The sequence below is a fragment of the Schistocerca americana genome, chromosome 4, assembly GCF_021461395.2.
Source record: "Schistocerca americana isolate TAMUIC-IGC-003095 chromosome 4, iqSchAmer2.1, whole genome shotgun sequence".
Taxonomy (NCBI): domain Eukaryota; kingdom Metazoa; phylum Arthropoda; class Insecta; order Orthoptera; family Acrididae; genus Schistocerca; species Schistocerca americana.
The window spans coordinates 710,605,526-710,625,098 of NC_060122.1; the positions used below are offsets into that span (position 1 = coordinate 710,605,526).

Sequence of the window (19,573 nt, forward strand, 5' to 3'; positions counted from 1 at the left end):
AAAAATTTTGAAACTGAAAATGGTTGATATATTGGTTGTTAGGGGTACAGGCACAGTTACTGTGATAATTGGTACCTTAACATGTACCCACTTTAATGTGTAAGTTGTTTTTTCTCCGCCTCTTACAGTCTTCCCCCAGATACATAATTTACTATTTGATGTTTTTTACACGGTCGTAACTGCGATGTAAAGTGGACTACATCTGTCAGTGTAGACAATCCATCTGGAGTCCACGCATCCACAAATCAACACATGACTGTGCCAACCTAAAAACATTATTAGTCTGCAAATTAAGTAAATATTCATGTAACGTTGTTCAGTACACTGTCCTCAGCCATCAATAGAAACATCTGCACTTACAAACCTAACACCCTGTAAATCTCTCATAAACTTCACTTTTTGATATGCAGTTTGTTATAATTTCCAAAATATTGATTCTTACTGTGACTGTTACTTTGTATTACTATTTTCAAGCTTTTATTCACTATGTAATGTCCCTCAATGGGACAACACAGGCTATTTTCAGTCATTCATTCATTTCATGGAATTTATTTGCTGCGGCTTTGTAACTGTAAAGACCTTTAAGAGTCAAAACGGAATTTTTCAGTCCAAGATGTTTTCTTAATTTTTACATATAATGACCCCAGCTTTACTGAACCTATGAGTAATATGAAACTGGAGTCTGTAAGGAAACAGGGAGCACTAGGACAGCCGGAACCAAGTGAACTATAACTCGAGACAAAAGCATTCCAAGTAAAACTGGAATCGGTTGCCCTCCAGGTAGGTAATTTCTCTGAGCCTAGTGGAAAGAGGATCCTCACACATACCACAGTTAATACTGTCATAATTAATCGAGGGTACTCCCACCTCAAAAACTTGTCTAACTCAGAGGGGAGAAGCACAGGGAACTCAAGAACAGTGTACGTTACCGTTAAACATTGCCACCAAATCACTCCATTAAAAAATGATCTGCACGCAACAGGGAGAGAGCGTTTTGAGAAGGCTTATGGGAAGCCTCCCAGTACCAACATCACCACTGAGGAAGACGACGAGAATTCAGCTGACACTTAATTCGTGGTACGAGATAGGAAATCAGGTTACAGACAGACGGTATGTATAAAAGTCTCCAATACTCATTAAAACTGGAATCCCTTTGAATTGTAGACAGGATTTTGTCGAAGATCGAAGTTAATTACTTAAAACTTCCCATCACTGAGAATTTCTGAATTATATTCAGAATGAGTTGCCAGTCACCCCCGGTTCTGAAAAGATACCCGAGTTAGAGTTTGACTTAATACAGATAAGAGGCATTTATGCTGTCTGTCTTCATACACGTCAGTAATAAAGTTTGCTTGCTCTGACAAATCGAGAAATATATTCTAGAGAAAAGAAATTGCACTTTCTCTGAAGAAGTACTTTACATTAGAGCTAGTCTGACATTGAAAGAGGTATATTCAAGTATTAATTGCTTACTTGAATAAAAGTGTGATACCAAGGTCTGCAGAAGCCATTACACCTAATAAAATCAAGCATTTCAGTAAGAGGAAACTCTCCACTTAATCTCATCACCGAAGACTTGACTGAAGTACTATCCTCCAGAACACTGCTGCCCAATCATAAACCTATACTAAGTGTAGTATAACATAAGCTCAGATGGAAACCCAGTTGTAAGCAAAGAAGGGAAAGCAGAAAGGTGGAAGGAGTATATAGAGGGTCTACACAAGGGCGATGTTCTCGAGGACAATATTATGGAAATGGAAGAGGATGTAGATGAGGTTGAAATGGGAGATGTGATACTGCGTGAAGAGTTTGACAGAGCATTGAAAGACCTGAGTCGAAACAAGGCCGCGGGAGTAGACAACATTCAATTAGAACTACTGACAGCCTTGGGAGAGCCAGTCCTGACAAAAGTCTACCATGTGGTGAGCAAGATGTATAAGACAGGCGAACAAGAATATAATAATTCCAATCCCAAAGAAAGCAGGTGTTTACAGATGTGAAAATTACCGAACTATCAGTTTAATAAGTCATGAATGCAAAATGCTAACACGAATTCTTTACAGACGAATGGAAAAACTGGTAGAAGCCGACCTCGGGGAAGATCAGTTTGGATTCCGTAGAAATATTGGAACACGTGAGGCAATACTGACCCTAAGACTTATCTTAGAAGATAGATTAAGGAAAGGCAAACCTACGTTTCTAGCATTTGTAGACTTAGAGAAAGCTTTTGACAATGTTGACTGGAATACACTCTTTCAAATTCTGAAGGTGGCAGGGGTAAAATACAGGGAGCGAAAGGCTATTTACAATTTGTACAGAAACCAGATGGCAGTTATAGAAATCGAGGGACATGAAAGGGAAGCAGTGGTTGGGAAGGGAGTGAGACAGGGTTGTAGCCTCTCCCCGATGTTATTCAATCTGTATATTGAGCAAGCAGTAAAGGAAACAAAAGAAAAATTCGGAGTAGATATTAAAATCCACGGAGAAGAAATAAAAACTTTGAGGCCTGCCGATGACATTGTAATTCTGTCAGAGACAGCAAAGGACTTGGAAGAGCAGCTGAACGGAATGAACAGTGTCTTGAAAGTAGAATATAAGATGAACATCAACAAAAGCAAAACGAGGGTAATGGAATGTAGTCGAATTAAGTCGGGTGATGCTGGGGGAATTAGATTAGGAAATGAAACACTTAAAGTAGTAAAGGAGTTTTGCTATTTGGGTAGCAAAATAACTGACGATGGTCGAAGTAGAGAGGATATAAAATGTAGACTGTCAATGGCAAGGAAACCGTTTCTGAAGAAGAGAAATTTGTTAACATCGAGTATATATTTATGCGTCAGGAAGTCGTTTCTGAGAGTATTTGTATGGAGTGTAGCCATGTATGGAAGTGAAACATGGACGATAAATAGTTTGGATAAGAAGAGAATAGAAGCTTTCGAGATGTGGTGCTACAGAAGAATACTGAAGATTAGATGGGTAGATCACATAACTAATGAGGAGGTAGTGAACAGAATTGGGGAGAGGAGGAGTTTGTGGCACAACTTGACTAGAAGAAGGGATCGGTTGGTAGGACATGTTCTAAGCCATCAATGGATCACCAGTTTAGCATTGGAGGGCAGCGTGGAGGGTAAAAATCGTAGAGGGAGACTAAGAGATGAATACACTAAACAGATTCAGAATGATGTAGGTTGCAGTAGGTACTGGGAGATGAAGAAGCTTGCACAGGATAGAGTAGCATGGAGAGCTGCATCAAACCAGTCTCAGGACTGAAGACCACAACAACAACAACATAGTGATTCGCAGCAGAGGGTCACAATAGTTGAAAAAATGGTCACAGGGATGTGGGGTTTTGGTGAAGTGAAGAATTAATATTGAAACGATATAAAATTAAAAAAGACGAAGGAATCCGAATCACTATCAGATAAAGTGGAAGGAAACGCTAAATTAACTACCTTAACGGGAGACTACGCGGAACGATGTGGAGCGTCAAAGGACTACTATATGCCGCGGTGCCGACCAGTCTACTAAGCGCACACGCTAGCAGCCGTTCGAGCGTTCCGCGTAGAGACAACGTTGAGCAGCGCCCAGTCAAGAAGAATACAGAAAGTAAGAAATCATTAAGAGTTGTTAAATTTAAAAGTATCTAAAATTCCTCTTCGCCAACAAGTAGCAAACGCAGTTTCGTAGAAATTACTATAGTCAGTGCGAAATAAGCCGCAGTACTTTTTTTATATACCTTTTGATGGCAGAAAACTGATTTAACAGAATTTATTGATAATGTCATGGTGGCATTTGATGCAATGTGAGGAGAGGAGAAGTCTCTACTACACATCTACATCTGTATTCTGCAGACCTCCGTAAAGCGTATGGCAGAGGCTATGTCATATTGTACCAGTTACTACAGACTTTTCCCATTCCATTCAAGTACGGATAGCGTGAAGAGTGAGAGCTTAAATGCCTCCGTGTATGCTGTAATTCGTCTAATCTTGTCTTCGCGATCCTTATGAAAACGTTTGGAAGGGGTTGTAATGTATTCCTAGATTCATCACTTTGAAATATATCTGTAATTGTGGGGGACCATGTAGGGGGGGGGGGGGGGGAGGGGGATATGTGGACACCACGGAATTATCACGAGAAACAACGCTCCTCTACTCTGACCACAAGATTCCCGAACGTCAGACAACTCCGATCTCAATTAAATCCTGTTAGTCTTATTTGATATGGGCAACGGCCTTCCCGCAGTGAATACACCGGTTCCCGTGAGATCACCGAAGTTAAGCGCTGTCGGCACTTGGATGGGTGACCATCCAGGACACCATGTGCTGTTGCCATTTTACGGGGTGCACTCAGTCTCGTGATGCCAATTGAGGAGATACTCGACCGAATAGTAGCGGTTCCGGTCACAGAAAAGCATCATAACGAGCGGGAGAGCGGTGTGCTGACCCCACGCCCCTCCTATCCGCATCCTCCACTGAGGATGACACGGCGGTCGGAGGGTCCCGGTAGACCAATCGTGGGCTGAAGACGGAGTGCTCCTATTTGGTATGGGTCCCACACACTGGAGCAATACTAAGGAAGGTGATTCAGACTGGGGAAATAGAATCGATGACGTATTGACAGCACTCCAGAAAGCAGCTATGAGAGTCTATGTTGTGAAGCCTAGTCTACCAAACAGTAAAAGGCCGGACATGGTCTTTACATACGCACCGGCATATGGTAGTGGCCGAGCGAAAGCACGAATCTACCAGGAAAGGTATCCTCGCTGATACAAGCTGCATCATATCAGTGCTTCGTCGTTCGTGTGAGACAGGCCCAATTACGGAAATGGGTAATCGTGCGACCATGTGGAACACTCTCCCCGATGACCGCCACTATTCATATCACTTACGATGCATACCGGCCTTATTATCTATGTACTTGCCTATGTGGCAGTCTTCCATTCTGTAACAGAATTTTCCCTGTTTGGGAACTTGCTGGCAAATCGCAATTATCGGTCGAATCGAGACTCGAACCGAGAATCGTACCCTTCGCACGCTCGGTCTTTCCGATTGAGCTACCCAGATGCAATTCACAGCCCTCCCTCAGAGCCTAGATAGCTGAGTCATTAACACTGTAGCTCACGAAAGGGTGCGCTCTGGGTTCGAGTTCCAGTCCGGCACACAGTTTCGATCTGCCAGGAAGTTCCCAAATAGTGCGCACTCGGCTGGAAGATTTATTCCGGACACAGTGTACTGTTTGCCTCCAGCGCGCCGGAGAACTTAATAGCGCGAGTGTGAGGACGGGGAGTGGGGAGCTGGCCCCCGTGCTCACCTCGCCGTCGATCTCCAGGACGCCGACGCCGACGGGCACCTCCGGCAGGCGCACGAGGAAGCTGCTGCCCGCGGGGAAGACGGCGCGCTCCAGCATGCACGGCACGCGCTCCAGGTGCGGCAGCGCACCCGCCTCCAGCGCCGCCGCCACGCTCGCCTCCTGCCTCCAGCTCTTCTCGTCCAGCCACGCCGCCGCCTCCACCCGCGAGAACACCACGTCTGCCACCGAAACGACTGACGATAAACACTAACTGCCAAACAGCAACAGAGGCTACACTCTCAGGTGGATCCAGCAAGTTCCGCAATGGACCATAACTGAAGGGTTTGGTGTAAGAAGGAGGTAGCTCCACTTTTTCCAGTTTGTGGCAAATTAAAAAAAAGTTTTAAAAACTCAGTTTTCACCAAAACGAAAAAATTGTCAACCTTGTTTTACGCTATGGTGTATCTAATACTGCTGACGAGAATACACACAAACGCATGCACTCAGGTACGTGCAATAGAGTTTTGAATTTTGGAGCTGCCGCCGTTTTGCTCCAAAGTGAATGAAAAACTCTTTGTAGGAACATTTTCTTCACAATTAACCATATTTCAGCTTAAAAGACATTTATTAATAAAGGAAGTATAACATTATTGGCGTAATACATTAATTCTACAGTTCTTCTTCAGTCTTCTAGCTCCCCCTCAGTCACATCAGGATCGTTTGAAGCATTTGACGTCAACTGGTCGTGAAAACACATTTCGTTTTGCCCAACATAGTTTCTGGCCAGCTCTTTTACATCTTTAAACTTTTGGCCTTTAAGTGGGAGGAGACAATCATAAGCTTGATGAAGGTGATCCATTGTCATGAGACTAGCAGGTCCTTGGTTGCAAATTTGCGCACTGTCGAAGACAGTCATCCCTACGGTCGCACTGCATTGAATAATCCCTTAACTGATTTATGGCTGTTCATAAAGGAATATTTTGTACTTAGTGATTAAATATTTTCCTCTTTTCTTGTTCGATAATGATACGTAACGGTCCTTTACAAAAAATTTCTTCAGCGTGTCAACAAAGTGGAAAATAAATCTCTGGTCCACTTGAGTCACATGAAATTTGGCATTGGTTCTTCTGATAATGCGAGCACAGTCCACTGGAAGAAAAACTCTTTCCATCTCCCTCAAACACATTTCTATATTACCGAACGCTCTGTCGCATGGCATAAAGTTGTGGCCCGGTTCTGGGAATCGATGAACGATCTTCACAAAGCGGCCACTTTGCACAAGGTAAAACAGGTACTGCGTTAACGAATGATTTTTATTTTGTGAGACACAGTTATCGGAAAATAGGTAAAGTATTTTGATATAATCTTTTAGATGTATAAAACTTATTGGCTCATTGGGCGTATTTTTTCCGATGGTTTCATCATGGAGATAAAAATGATGTTTTCCAGTCTTATCAGACGAAATCGCAAAGTTATAGACCCACAACTGCCGTTTATAAAATGCGTCCCCAGAAGGAACTTCGGGGAGAGGCATATTTTGTTGGTAGTCGAAGCACAACATCTCGGTGTCATTATTACACTGTGCAAGTGCCATCTTGTCTTTAATATCTTGATAAAATGAATCCGCCCGACTTGGATGAAGTAGCTTGGCATCCTGGAGCTCCTTACGTCTCTCATCTGAGATAGGAGAGGCACTGAGTTCCTTTTGTATGTTGTCACACTTTTGACACGTGTCCTATTTTGGGTTCCCGAATTGGATGTTAAAGTGTGTCTTGAAGTACCAAAAGTAAAAATCATATTCTACTAGTTCCTTTTGTATGTTGTCACACTTTTGACACGTGTCCTATTTTGGGTGCCCGAATCGGATGTTAAAGTGTGTCTTGAAGTACCAAAAGTAAAAATCATATTCTACTGGAGATTCAGAGTGCTTCTCCATGTACAAAGGATGCGTTGCTTTGTTAGTGAGGTCGGCAGGCAAGTATTGTCTATTGCCATTGTCTCGTCGACTGTAATGCGATTCTCGCCTAGGAAAACTGTCAATGTGACAATGGACCTTTTGCACAGTTTCATTTGGAAATTTGTTGGGTCTTGTATTATGTTTTCCCCTACCACCTGGTTTTGGTGTGATAGATCCGTCAAAAGAAAGTTGCTTTGCGATGTTTCACCGACTCGAACAGTATAAAACATTTGAAAACGCCCTGGGCTTTCCTGTTCCACTTTTTGGCCTATTTCTTTTAACAGGTAAAACTTGAATGCAACCAACCAAATACACATCTTGGGTATGCTTAGTCGTTAGGCCATTAAAAGCATTAATAATACGATGCCTTGCTTCAACGTCAAATTTAGTAAAACACTTGTATTTGCAACTGCAATCATTACCTGTAGTCCGGATAGGCATGTTTTTTCCACTAGTGCTCTTGTAGTTCTTTCCGCCAACCTTCCGGTGTTTTCTTATGTTCCGTTCCCATTGTTCCTTGCGCGACGCTTTTCTCCTCTTCAGTGGTCCAAGAACTACGTCTCTGTTTCTTGAATCTTCTTCTGTATCAGTAGAAATCTCATCTCCACCAGGCTAGTAGTTTTCTGAAGAAACGCTCCTTCCTCTTCTGATTCACTCATACTGACAGAAACCGTGAAATCAAATGACGATGAAGTCACAAAACAGATCGTAAACCTGATAAAAAATATCCCTCAGAGAGAACGCGCGATGTTTACACCGGTCTGCTGAACAATACGTAACACAACCTCCCTGCTATTGTTTGGGGGAAGAACGAGGCAGCTCCCGGAGCTGCCTCTTTTTTTATGAAAACTCGGAGTACAGGCAGCTCCAGCTGTTGGATTTCTCTGAAACTAGTGGGTGGGGCTGCCTCTTTCTTGCACCAAACGAAGGGACTTTTTTTTTGTATGTGATAGAATGTTCAACTCAATAGAGCCAAAAAGTGGAGCTGCCTCCTTCTTGCGCCAAACCCCTCAATTGCGAAAATATGCGAAAACCTCAAAACAAACGTGACCAGAAGTCATTATAACTGTGATCCTAACCTTGCTGATAACGAATCTAATAGCAAAACTGAAAAATTAAGAATGGCAAAGCCATTTTCATCAAAATTAGAGTGTGATTTTCAGATTCAGAGACTGACAACAGGGCAAATCGGAGTGGGAACGTTTTACTGATGATGTGGAATCACAGTGACTGGCAGCAAGGTGCTCTGTGTAATTTTCATTTCCTTCCTTTATTAACACGGTGACAGGGTCACTGATTTGTGAATGTTTTTAGTGTGCTTGCCAATATTAGGGCGAACATTAATAAAAACGACAAACTGCAGGGACGGCTTTCTGGCTGGAAATTGAGGAAAAACAAACATTTGTCCGGAAATGGACGGTGTAAGAGTTCCATGACTAAGGAATTTGTTGCTAGCGCACTCGAGCAGATGTAATTTCGATGGATTGCTCACGCGCTGCCTGCGATATGTAAGCTATAAGAGAATCTCAAACCAAAGAGCAGTGTTGGCTGCAGTAGGAACTGTGTGGCAGTAGGAGTAAGAAGTAGCTAGAAGATGTGTGTATGGAGTTGGATCGGCCGGTCGTGGGGAGCGATGGCGGTGCCTGAGTGATGTACTATAAGGTAAAAGCAGCCTCGCGAATATGTACTATTGTTATATAAAGTCCCATGTAAATGTTTTAAAAAAATTTCTTAATAATAATCTTTCTTATAAAAATTAACTTTTGACGATCATACATCTCAATTAATGAATTTATTAATTTCTCCAATCCATGGTCATCCCGATTATTGTAAAGGAAATTCAGTTGTTTCTTTTTATATATGACAAATCTGTCGGCCAGCATTGCACTGGGCTGTAGCAAAAAAATTTCTTATAGGAGCAGATATATACGCGTTATCCGGCGACCTTATTGAGGTAAGAATTTTCAATTTATTCAGTATGATCTTTCAGGGCCATGACGCAGCACTCCTGACGTCCAAAATTTACCAGTTTAGATTCACAGTCAATTATTGAAAGGTTATACGTGAGCCGCAATTTTATTGAGAGATTAGTCACATTGTATTATTGGTAGGTTACCGAATTATTTATTGGGAGGTTACGCTGAATGTGAATGATATAAATAACTATATTTTTACTGTTGGGAGGTTTCGGAATTTTTCTGTTGGGAGGTTACAACGGTGTGCATGCAATGACAACAAATCGTACCGGTGCAAAAACAATCGACAAAATCCTTCCCGTAGAGAGAAATCCCCTGCTGACGATCCTTGCACTCGTTGCAGGCGATAGGATAGTAGCAGTTGTCATGAAGGATACACATAATCGCAGTTTCGCTTACACTATGTTGGTGGGCCACGTGCTACGAGTTTGTGCTAGAATTCGTCTCAATATCCGTAGAACACAGACCTTTGAATCTGCTGTTCGAACAGTCCGCCACCTCCCTGCGCGTTCATCAGTCTGAAAGGACCCGAACACAAACGCCCAAAAAGGGTTTGAAATGGTGTGTGATGTGGTTTGTGTTTGTGGGGGTCACTTGTTTTGGTGTAGCTGTGCTGCCTCTCGACCGTTTCTGCTTGACCGTACACAAACACCATCTCGGCTTGTTGCCGACACGAACACTGGACTATTCTACTGCTTACAATACGCTGCACCAATCACACAGCCTGCAACACACGAGGAACACAAGGCACTTGGTCAGAGCAACTTTCATTTATCGGCGCCATCTACCATAGCAACGATGCATTTCCGGACACTTGTCCATAGGACTTTTTTCCCTCCGTTTCCAGCCAGGATTCCGTCCCTGCAGTTTGTCGATTCTATTAATGTTAACTCTGTGTAGTGTGTTGTATTTGAGACGGGCGAGCAGGGAACGCTACGACCAAAGACCGACGACCCAGGTGGTGGATTCTTAGAACTGAGGCCGGCTCTACCACCCCAGTGGGCAGAAAGCTTTCATCCACATATACTGCTGCACAGCCCAAGGTCCAGCTTGAGAACAGTGTGCCGACCGTGGTGGTCACGCGGTTCTAGGCGCTGCAGTCCGGAACCGCGCGATTGCTATGGTCGTAGGTTCTAATCCTACCTCGGGCATGGATGTGTGTGATGTCCTTAGGTTAGTTAGGTTTAAGTAGTTCTAAGTTCTAGGGTACTGATGACCTCAGATGTTAAGTCCCATAGTGCTCAGAGCCATTTGAACCATTTTTTGAGAACAGTGTGGCGCCGACTGCAGGACCCGGGGACGCCTTTCCTTGTTTGCGGACCACCTTGATGGTGACCATCTCTCGCTTGTGGAAAGCGTGGACTACAGGGAACTAAGTCTAGGCTCATAGCGGCTCTTTCTTAATTTCTCAAGCCTTATTTGCGAGGCAAACAGCGTAGGTGGGAAAAGGCGCAATTCATGTAATTGCGTGTGACGTCAAGAGCGCAGCACTGAAGTCAGTGTTTTTGGCAGTAGGGGAGATTTTCACGTTGTGATAGGCGTCTGAAGGAGACGAGCTACTTTGTGGGGTTTCTATAGTTGGAGGGAAACCTCGCGACTGGCCCCTCAGTGCTTCTTAATTCTGCTATTGCCAACTGACAAGCTTTCGCGGTAAGAAATCAGCAGGATGTAACTGAGTGCCACAAGAAAGACACTTCGGGTTTGATCACGGAGGTGTCCCCATCGACTTGACGTTAGGACGTGAAGGTGTCCGCATCGACTTGTGCTTTGATCGAGGAAGTGTCCACATAGAATCCGGGTACAGTAGCAATAGAGGACAGATCGACTTGCCACTGCATCGCGGTTGAGCCCGCAACATCTACCAGTTGCTACAAGATGCTGATGACAACGCCTTCTCGAAGGGGCCAACACATCTGCTGCGTACAGCTCTGTGCACCACTGTCCATTTACGATGAGCATAAAACGCAGCTGCCGCAGGCTAGCTTAATTCGATTTCGCATTTCTGAAAGCCTGGACAATCGCCTGTCTCAGGTTCATCGCACTAGTATGACTGTGTGAACTTCTGGGAATAGTCAACAACTTTCAGTCAGGAATTTGCAAAGATTACAATTATCGTTGTACTTTATTAGAGTGTAAATTCTCAAGTGGACAAGCAGTAAATACAAAGATGCCGGAGGCTATCCAATTAACCTTCCACATGAATTTCGATAAACAAAATTGTCACATTTTTCGTTGTTGAATTTGATGTTGTTTTTATAGAGGTGTTTTTGAATAAATTTGAGTACTTAACTAATCAGTGTTTCTGTTTGCTGCTTTCACTTACATTAAGTTATACGCAGTCAACCAGTTTTCAGACAGATACTTTCAGTCACATTATACCATACGCAAATAATTGTAACTCCGGTCAGATAGCGTCAATCAGACTAAGCTTTTATGCAAATTCCCTGCTTTAGGATCTGTACCCAGGGCCGTAATTTCGCGTTATGAACATAACTTTGCTCATAATTAAAATTTAAAAGGTAGATCTTAAAGACGTGGCCTGCCCATAATTAATTTTGAGAGACAGGAAATTTAACCACTCGAAATTTTTGACCCTGCTGTTTACGAGCGACAGGGGTAAGTCAATAAGTATCTGTAACCGATTTTTATAATTTATTACACCCAGATTACGCAGTTTTATTGATGCCATTACTCTAATAGTCACCCCGCTTTTCAATGCAGTTGACCCATCGTTGCACAAGCTTTCCGAAGCCCTCTGCAAAAAAACTTTTCGAATGCGCAACAAGCCAAGTATGCAACGCTTTCTTCACATGTCCATCGAAGCTGAATCGACGACCCTTAAAACATCTTTAAGTGAACCGAACTGATGGTAAACCGACGGGACCATATCTTGACCGAATACAAGATGCTTCAACACCTCGCAACTCAGCGTCTGAAGAATTTAAACGGAGTGGGCGGTGGAATGCGGACGCGCATTGTCATGTAACAAAAGGACGCCTTCCGCCAACGGATTTCTGTGTTTATTGCGAATTGAAGGTTTCAACTTGTTTAAAAGTATTTCACTATAACGTTCAACGTTGACTAATGACAGCCGGCCGGAGTGGCCGAGCGCTTCTAGGCGCTTCAGTCTAGAACCGCGCGACCGCTACGGTCGCAAGTTCGAATCCTGCCTCGAGCATGTATGTGTGTGATGTCCTTAGGTTAGTTAGGTTTAAGTAGTTCTAGGGGACTGATGACCTCATATTTTAAGTTCCATAGTGCTCAGAGCCATTTGAACCATTTGACTAATGACCCCTTTTCCAGTTAACGTTCCAGGAGTGCCCCTTTTGAGGTCCAAAAACTGCGAGCATCACTTTTCCTTCAGAAGGTTGACTCGTGAATTTCTGTTTGACTTGAGATTCCGACTGTTTCCCTTTCATGCTCTTGCGCTTGCTTTCTGGTTCGATGTGATGAGTCCATGTGATGACTCTTTTTCAGAAACGTTTCATCTTGGTTAGCATGATATTCTAGTAAGTGCTGAAAGATTTTCATCGTTACGCTTGTGCTCTTCATCGAGTTGTTTTGGAACCCATATCGCACAGACTTTGTGAAAGTCTGATATGCGTGATTTCATATGCACAACCATGACTAATCTGCATATTGTTTGCCACATCATCAGCAGTGTCTCGTCTGTTATTTAGGATTAAGTCACGGACTTACGCAGTGTTGTCGTCAGTTGAGGCTGTAGTTTTCCTCTTCCTTCACTCTCGTTCGACCACTTTAGAACCCTTCAGTCCACTGGTAAACAATTTGCTGTGACATTACATTGTACCCGTATTCTGCTGAAAGTCTTCTATGAATTACCGCTTCTGGTACACCTTCAAACCACTAAAAACGAATTCTTCTATGGTATAAACAGAGAGTAGCATGGCCATCCTTACATACCAAAAGCACAAAGCGAACGGATGTGATAACGTTGCAACCTACCACAGGCGAAGATACACTAACTCCGCCCGAACAGGCCATGAAGGTCTAACGGCACCGGCCGGCCGCCATGTCATCCTCAGCCCACAGGCGTCACTGGATGCGGAAATGGAGGAGCACGTGGTCATCACGCCACTCTCCTGGCCGTATGTCAGTTTACGAGACCGGAGCCGCTACTTTCGCGATCAAGTAGCTCCTCAGTTTGGCTCATAAGGGCTGATTGCACTCCGCTTGCCAACAACGCTTGGCAGGCTGGATGGTCACCTATCCAAGTGCAGCCCAGCCCGACAGCGCTTAACTTCGGTGATCTGACGGGAATCGGTGTTACCACTGCGGCCGCGGTGGCCAAGCGGTTCTAGGCGCTTCAGTTCGGAACTGCCCGACTGCTACGGTCGCAGGTTCGAATCCTGCCTCGGGTATGGATGTGTATGATGCCCTTAGGTTAGTTAGGTTTAAGTAGTTCTAAGTTCTAGGGGACTGATGACCACAGATTTTTTGAACTATAAGGGAATGGCCACACTTTTCAATAAAGACCATTTTCAGGTTTACGGTTTACTTACCATCTAACTTGCCAGCAAGACAATATGATCTCTCTTGTCGGAAAGTCGACCGACGCACGAGGCAAAAGAGTATTCACCCTAGAAGACCTTGCGCTAATACGTCTATCACTGACTCTAGCCATGATAAAGGCCTCAGTTCTGCGAGGAAGAGAGTCACATGTTTCTCCAGCCATCACACATCCAAAAACTGGGTTATTTTGGGAACCAGCCTTATGCAAACACAATTAGTTTATTTTTATATTTCCCCAGGCATGTTTTGACGCCAATGTGTCATCTTCTGTGGGTTAAATTTTTATTTTCTGTAAAGTATAATATCACATTTGTAATAATTTAACTACTGTAGGCCTAAGAAATACAATATTTGCAATTTGCTTCGCTTTGTTTGGACACTCACCTTACAATTACATCGCTAATTGAACTATGTTATTAAACATCGATTTTAGTGCTCGTTTTCGTAATTTTTTTGACAGCATGTCATCTGCAAACTAGCCATGAAGGAAAATTATTGCGTATTTGTGGAGAGCTGTTTCGAGGTTAGAGGTTATGTACGTTTCTGTACTTACATTTTCCGTGTCCCTGGTTGGTGTCCCAAACAGCTACAATTTAGTGCATTGATTTTACTCAGTTCTTCATAAATTTCCGCTTACTACTGCACCTTGCATGCACTTACTCAAAATGTGGCGAAATGTGTCTGACACTTCTGGCAATACTCTCATTGAGATGTGTCATGTTAATGTCGTTACTCACTTGTTCATCGCGTGTGTTATGGCACTGATTTTGAATGTATGTGTGTGTGTGTGTGTGTGTGTTATGACCACTGCATAACAGAGAGTTGATCTATTTTTGGAAAGCAATATATTAACGATTCCGTGTGCCATCGATTCGAAAAGTCCTTAGTAGATTTTCGAAGGTATGTGGCACAAAATGTCTATGCACACGTCACATAATTCGTATAAATTACGTGCCAGTGCCTCGTGGTTGCTGACATGGTGCCTAATAGCGTTCCAGATGTAAACCACTGTGTTCAGATCAGGTGCATTTGGTGGTCAAGACATCAATGTCAGTCCGATATTACGCTCCACGAAGTACCGTAGCAAAATACAGGCCTTTTGACAGAGGTAGTTATCCTGCTGGAAGATGCCATCGCCGTCTGGGAAGACATGAATGAATGATGGTGGCTTGGATTACTACCGCAGGTCCCGTGGAAGTCGAGGTGAATGTCACCCATAGCATAATACTGCCCCGATGGCCCACGCCCATAGTGTGGTGCATGGTTAAAGCAGGCATTTACCTGTGACCATCGATCTAATTGTATGGTGTCAGGCAAATCCAATACCTTCCATGAAAACCCTGACATGATAGCAAATCCGGCAATATGTCACATAGCTCTGAATAAATCCTGACATTAAATTAACCAAAGTAATATAATCAACGAGTGAGCAAATGGAATACCACAGACTAACACAAGAATGCCTAAATGTATGTCATACCTTCCCACCGTTAAACAGACACAGTTCCGAGGGGAGAAACGAGAACAGAAGCCGAGAGCAGAGCCATGTAGGCTATAAGGCCCTACGATAAGAGCGGGACAATGGGACACCCACATCGCCGGCTGACCGCCGGGAGGTCCATCCCCCAGCCCATGTTAAAAGATAGAGCCCTCCAGAAGAACATTATAGATCTTACGATAACACTAAAAGGGTCACACCAGCTGCAAGTTTTAATGTGAGACTATACACGTCTCTGTTATGTAGCAAACATTAAAAACATTGCCCCACCACGAAAAGTATAACGTTTCTCATTGAATAGACAGAATTTTAGTAGGCGGAGCTTAAGGTTAACATTGAGACGCTGATTGGTCAGTTGACAACACAGCCAGATACCTTTTTCTTAAACCAACTTCGGTAAACAGTAGTAAGGATAAGTTCGAGAGAGTTGCTACCGAGACGGTGAGATGTGTGGAGGTGCGCCGCCTGCCATCCCTGACGCTGCCTAGCCACCGACAAGGTAATGAACGCACGCAATGCCGCATAAGATTGCATAAGGCTCCATTCAGAACTGCAGAAGTCTCATCTGTTACATCCCCTTTTTACGTAATACTAGTGTCGATCGTCAATTAAACTTCATGGTATTCACATTTGCTACTTGAAGTGAAAAACTGAAACGCGATGATTTTTCTGTTATATAATTACTAAGAAACCACATCAACCACTGTAATTTAAGACAAATTAAATAAGTAGTTAAAGATAATTGAGGGTCACTGTAGACCATTTTTGATAGTTTTCTCTTTTATGAAACTTAATTTAAACCTAGATTATAGATGTGATATGGCATAGGTCATCCTTCGATCCATTATAGAACTTGGAAACCCATTCACGGAATATTCGTTCACATTTTTGTTAAACGCAGTTGGTTTTTATCATCCTGTATTAAAATATTTCCTTTTATCAAGAGTACAATGTGGTGTCACCGCCAGACACCACACTTGCTAGGTGGTAGCCTTTAAATCGGCCGCGGTACGTTAGCATACGTCGGACCCGCGTGTCGCCACTATCAGTGATTGCAGACCGAGCGCCGCCACACGGCAGGTCTAGAGAGACTTACTAGCACTCGCCCAGTTGTACAACTGACTTTGCTAGCGATAGTTCACTGACAAAATACTCTCTCATTTGCCAAGACGATAGTTAGCATAGCCTTCAGCTACGTCATTTGCTACGACCTAGCAAGGCGCCATTACCAGTTACTACAGATACTGAATCATGTACAGTGAAGAGCGACGCTCATCATTAATGGATTAAAGTTAAGTATTCCACCAGCTACGTCCGTTTTTCTAAATTCTAATTTCCTTGTCCTGTTCCAGACCTAACGCCAGCCTGTGTAAGCTAAAGCGCGTGCCTTTCGGCTTCCTCTAGTAACACGGTGTTGGCTCTCCTGCCAACCCACAACATTGGCGACGAGGCAATACCGCGTTCTTAACTATACTGCCCTGATTTACTTGTGTAATGGCTTCGCCACCATCTCCAGATGTACTGTCCGAATTTTATCGCTTACAGAACCAGCTGACGCAGGCCTTACTGGATGCCCTTGGACAGCTCGTCCAGGGTCAGCGTGCGATGCACGCCGCTCCACCGCTAACGCAGCCACAACACGCAGTTGCACCAACTTTTCGTCCTTTTGATGCTGCACTGGAAAGCTGGACGGAGTGGTCACGCCAATTTGGATTCCATCTCGCCGCCTACAGAATTCAGGTAACGAGCGGCAGCCTTTTTTGTTGTCCTCAGTAGGGGTGAACACATACCATGTGATAGTCAAATTATTTCCCCGACGCGACGTAGCAACTCTGTCCTACGACGAAATTTTGTCTGCATTAGATGCATATTTAAAAGAATCAGTCAATGTAGTTGCCAAATGGTATACCTTCTTTCGTACAAAACATACGGCAGGTCAGACTAATCGGGAGTGGGTTGCAACCTTGCAAGGCCTTACTAGGGATTGTGCTTTTGAGTGTCAATGTGGACTCCCTTATTCAGATACTATGGTACGTGATGCAATTGCACAGAACGTTTCTGATGTTCGTATAAGGGAATAGATTTTGAAACTAGTCAATCCCTCCCTTCAACAAGTGAAGGACATATTGGATCGGCAGGACGCACTTGACTTTGCTCAGGAATCTTTTGCAACTTCGCCACCCATGTGTCAGGTTAACCATCCCGCCGGGTGAGCTGCACGGTACAGTAAACAGCCCTCGCGGCCGGCCGCGCCGCTGCCACCAGGCTCTCAGCCACGTGTACCGCGCCGGCAAGCAAATGCAGTGCTAAAATCATGCCCACGGTGTGCTACTAGACATGCGCGTGAGAATTGCCGTCACGCCAAGCTATTTGCTTTTACTGTAATAAAGAAGGACATGTTCAAAGTGTTTGCCAGAAAAAGCTCAGACTGGACACTCAAAACCATTCCAGGCCCTTTGCTTCACGCCGGAATCGGAATCGAACCAAGGATACTCAGGCTCATGAAACTTCGCCCATGGAAATTCATATAGTCCATTCCACTCCGCCCAGTGCCACTCTCTCTCTAACAGTGACTGTGTTCGTCCCACAAATAGTGTGCGTCGACATCGCCGTAACTCCCGTCAAGTCGCAAGTGATTTTGTTCCAGTGTCAGTTCACGTTGCACGAGACAGTCGCTCTTGTCGTCAGCAGGGCAATAAACTTTTTGTGGACTTGGACATTAACGGCAAAGTGATACCATTCCGGCTCGATACCGGGGCAGCAGTTTCATTGATCAATCAAGACACTTACAAACTGCTGGGCACACCTCCGTTGCGTGCCGCAAATGTTAAGTTATCTAGCTATGCAGGTCCAGAGATCCCTGTGTTAGGACAGTGCAGCCTTCTTGCAACATACAAGGGACAAACAAAACTTGTGTCATTTTACGTCCTTCATTCTTCTTCTGCAGTGAACTTGTTTGGTTTCGATTTATTTCAGTTGTTTAACTTGTCTATAATAAATCAGGTCCTATCAGTGAACCAGACTGTGCCTTCCGACAGTGTTTCTCGCCTATGTGAAGAATCTGCATTTGTGCGCCGGGCCTCAGTTGCGCTAAGAACTATAAAGCACATTTGGAACTGAAAGTAAATGCGCAACCGAAATTTTTCAGAACGCGCAATGTTCCCCACGCATTGCGTGATGAGGTCGCAAAAACATTACACGATTTGGAATCACAAGGTGTAATTGAATGTGTGCAGGCTTCTCTCTGGGCATCACCCTTAGTAATTTTGCCAAAACCGTAGGGACAATTGAGACTTTGTGTGGCCTTCAAGGCAACAGTGAGTCCACAACTAGTGACTGCAACTTTTCCTTTACCCTGCCTGGAAGAGCTTTTTGACAAACTGTGCCTGGGTAAATATTTTTCGAAGTTGGACCTAGCAGATGCGTACTTGCAAATACCGGTGGACGAAGAATCCCAGCGCGTTTTGGTGGTTAACATGCATCTTGGTTTGTATCGATTCAAACGACTGCCATTCGGGTGTGCATCCGCCCCTGCATTGTTTCAGCAATATCTACAAACTGTTTGTGCATCGGTCCCTACTGCAGCAAACTATCTGGACGATATTGTGATCTCTGGAAAGACGGAAGAAGAACATTTAGCCAATCTCAGAACCTTATTTCAGGTCTTGCGACAAAATGGTCTTCGCTTGCGGAAGGACAAAAGTGTGTTTTTTGCTCGTGACTTGCCCTACCTGGGACATGTACTCAATGCCCAAGGCATACATCCCAGTCCCGAGCACCTCCGTGCCATACAAGACTTGCCTTCGCCGCAGAATTTGAAGCAGCTACAGAGTGTGCTGGTAAAAATTACCAATTATCACAGATATGTTCAACATGCCTCTTCCATTTCAGCTCCGTTTCATCGCTTACGCCGTAAAGGTGTTCCGTTCGTCTGGACGACGAAATGCGAACGCACCTTTCGCCAGTTGAAATCGGCGTTGCTTTCCAATACTTGCCTTACGCCATTCGATCCCCTGAAGCCCCTTTTGTTGATGGTGGATGCATCGGATTTCGGGATCGGTGCTGTGCTTGCGCATAAAGATGGATCGCACGATTGCCCTATTGCCTTTGCGTCCAAATTGCTCTCGTCTGCGCAAAGAAATTATTCACAGATATAGAAAGAAGCATTGGCTCTCGTATTTGGTGTTACAAAGTTTCATGATTTCTTGTATGGTCGTCACTTTACCATCATCACAGACCACAAACCTTTGACATCGCTTTTTCATCCGACCAAGCCTTTACCTCCACGTACAGCGCAGAAATTCATTCGCTGGTCTATTT

General features: G+C 44.0%; 1 protein-coding gene across 1 annotated transcript in view; it reads right to left on the minus strand.

The window, feature by feature from the left end:
- Positions 1-19,573, minus strand: part of LOC124612602 (protein amnionless) — a 117,909-nt gene that overhangs the window by 74,579 nt on the left and 23,757 nt on the right. Inside the window, exon 3 of the mRNA XM_047140892.1 lies at positions 5,311-5,528. Within this exon, the coding sequence (XP_046996848.1) occupies positions 5,311-5,528 (218 nt within the window). The remainder of the gene's footprint in view (positions 1-5,310; positions 5,529-19,573) is intronic.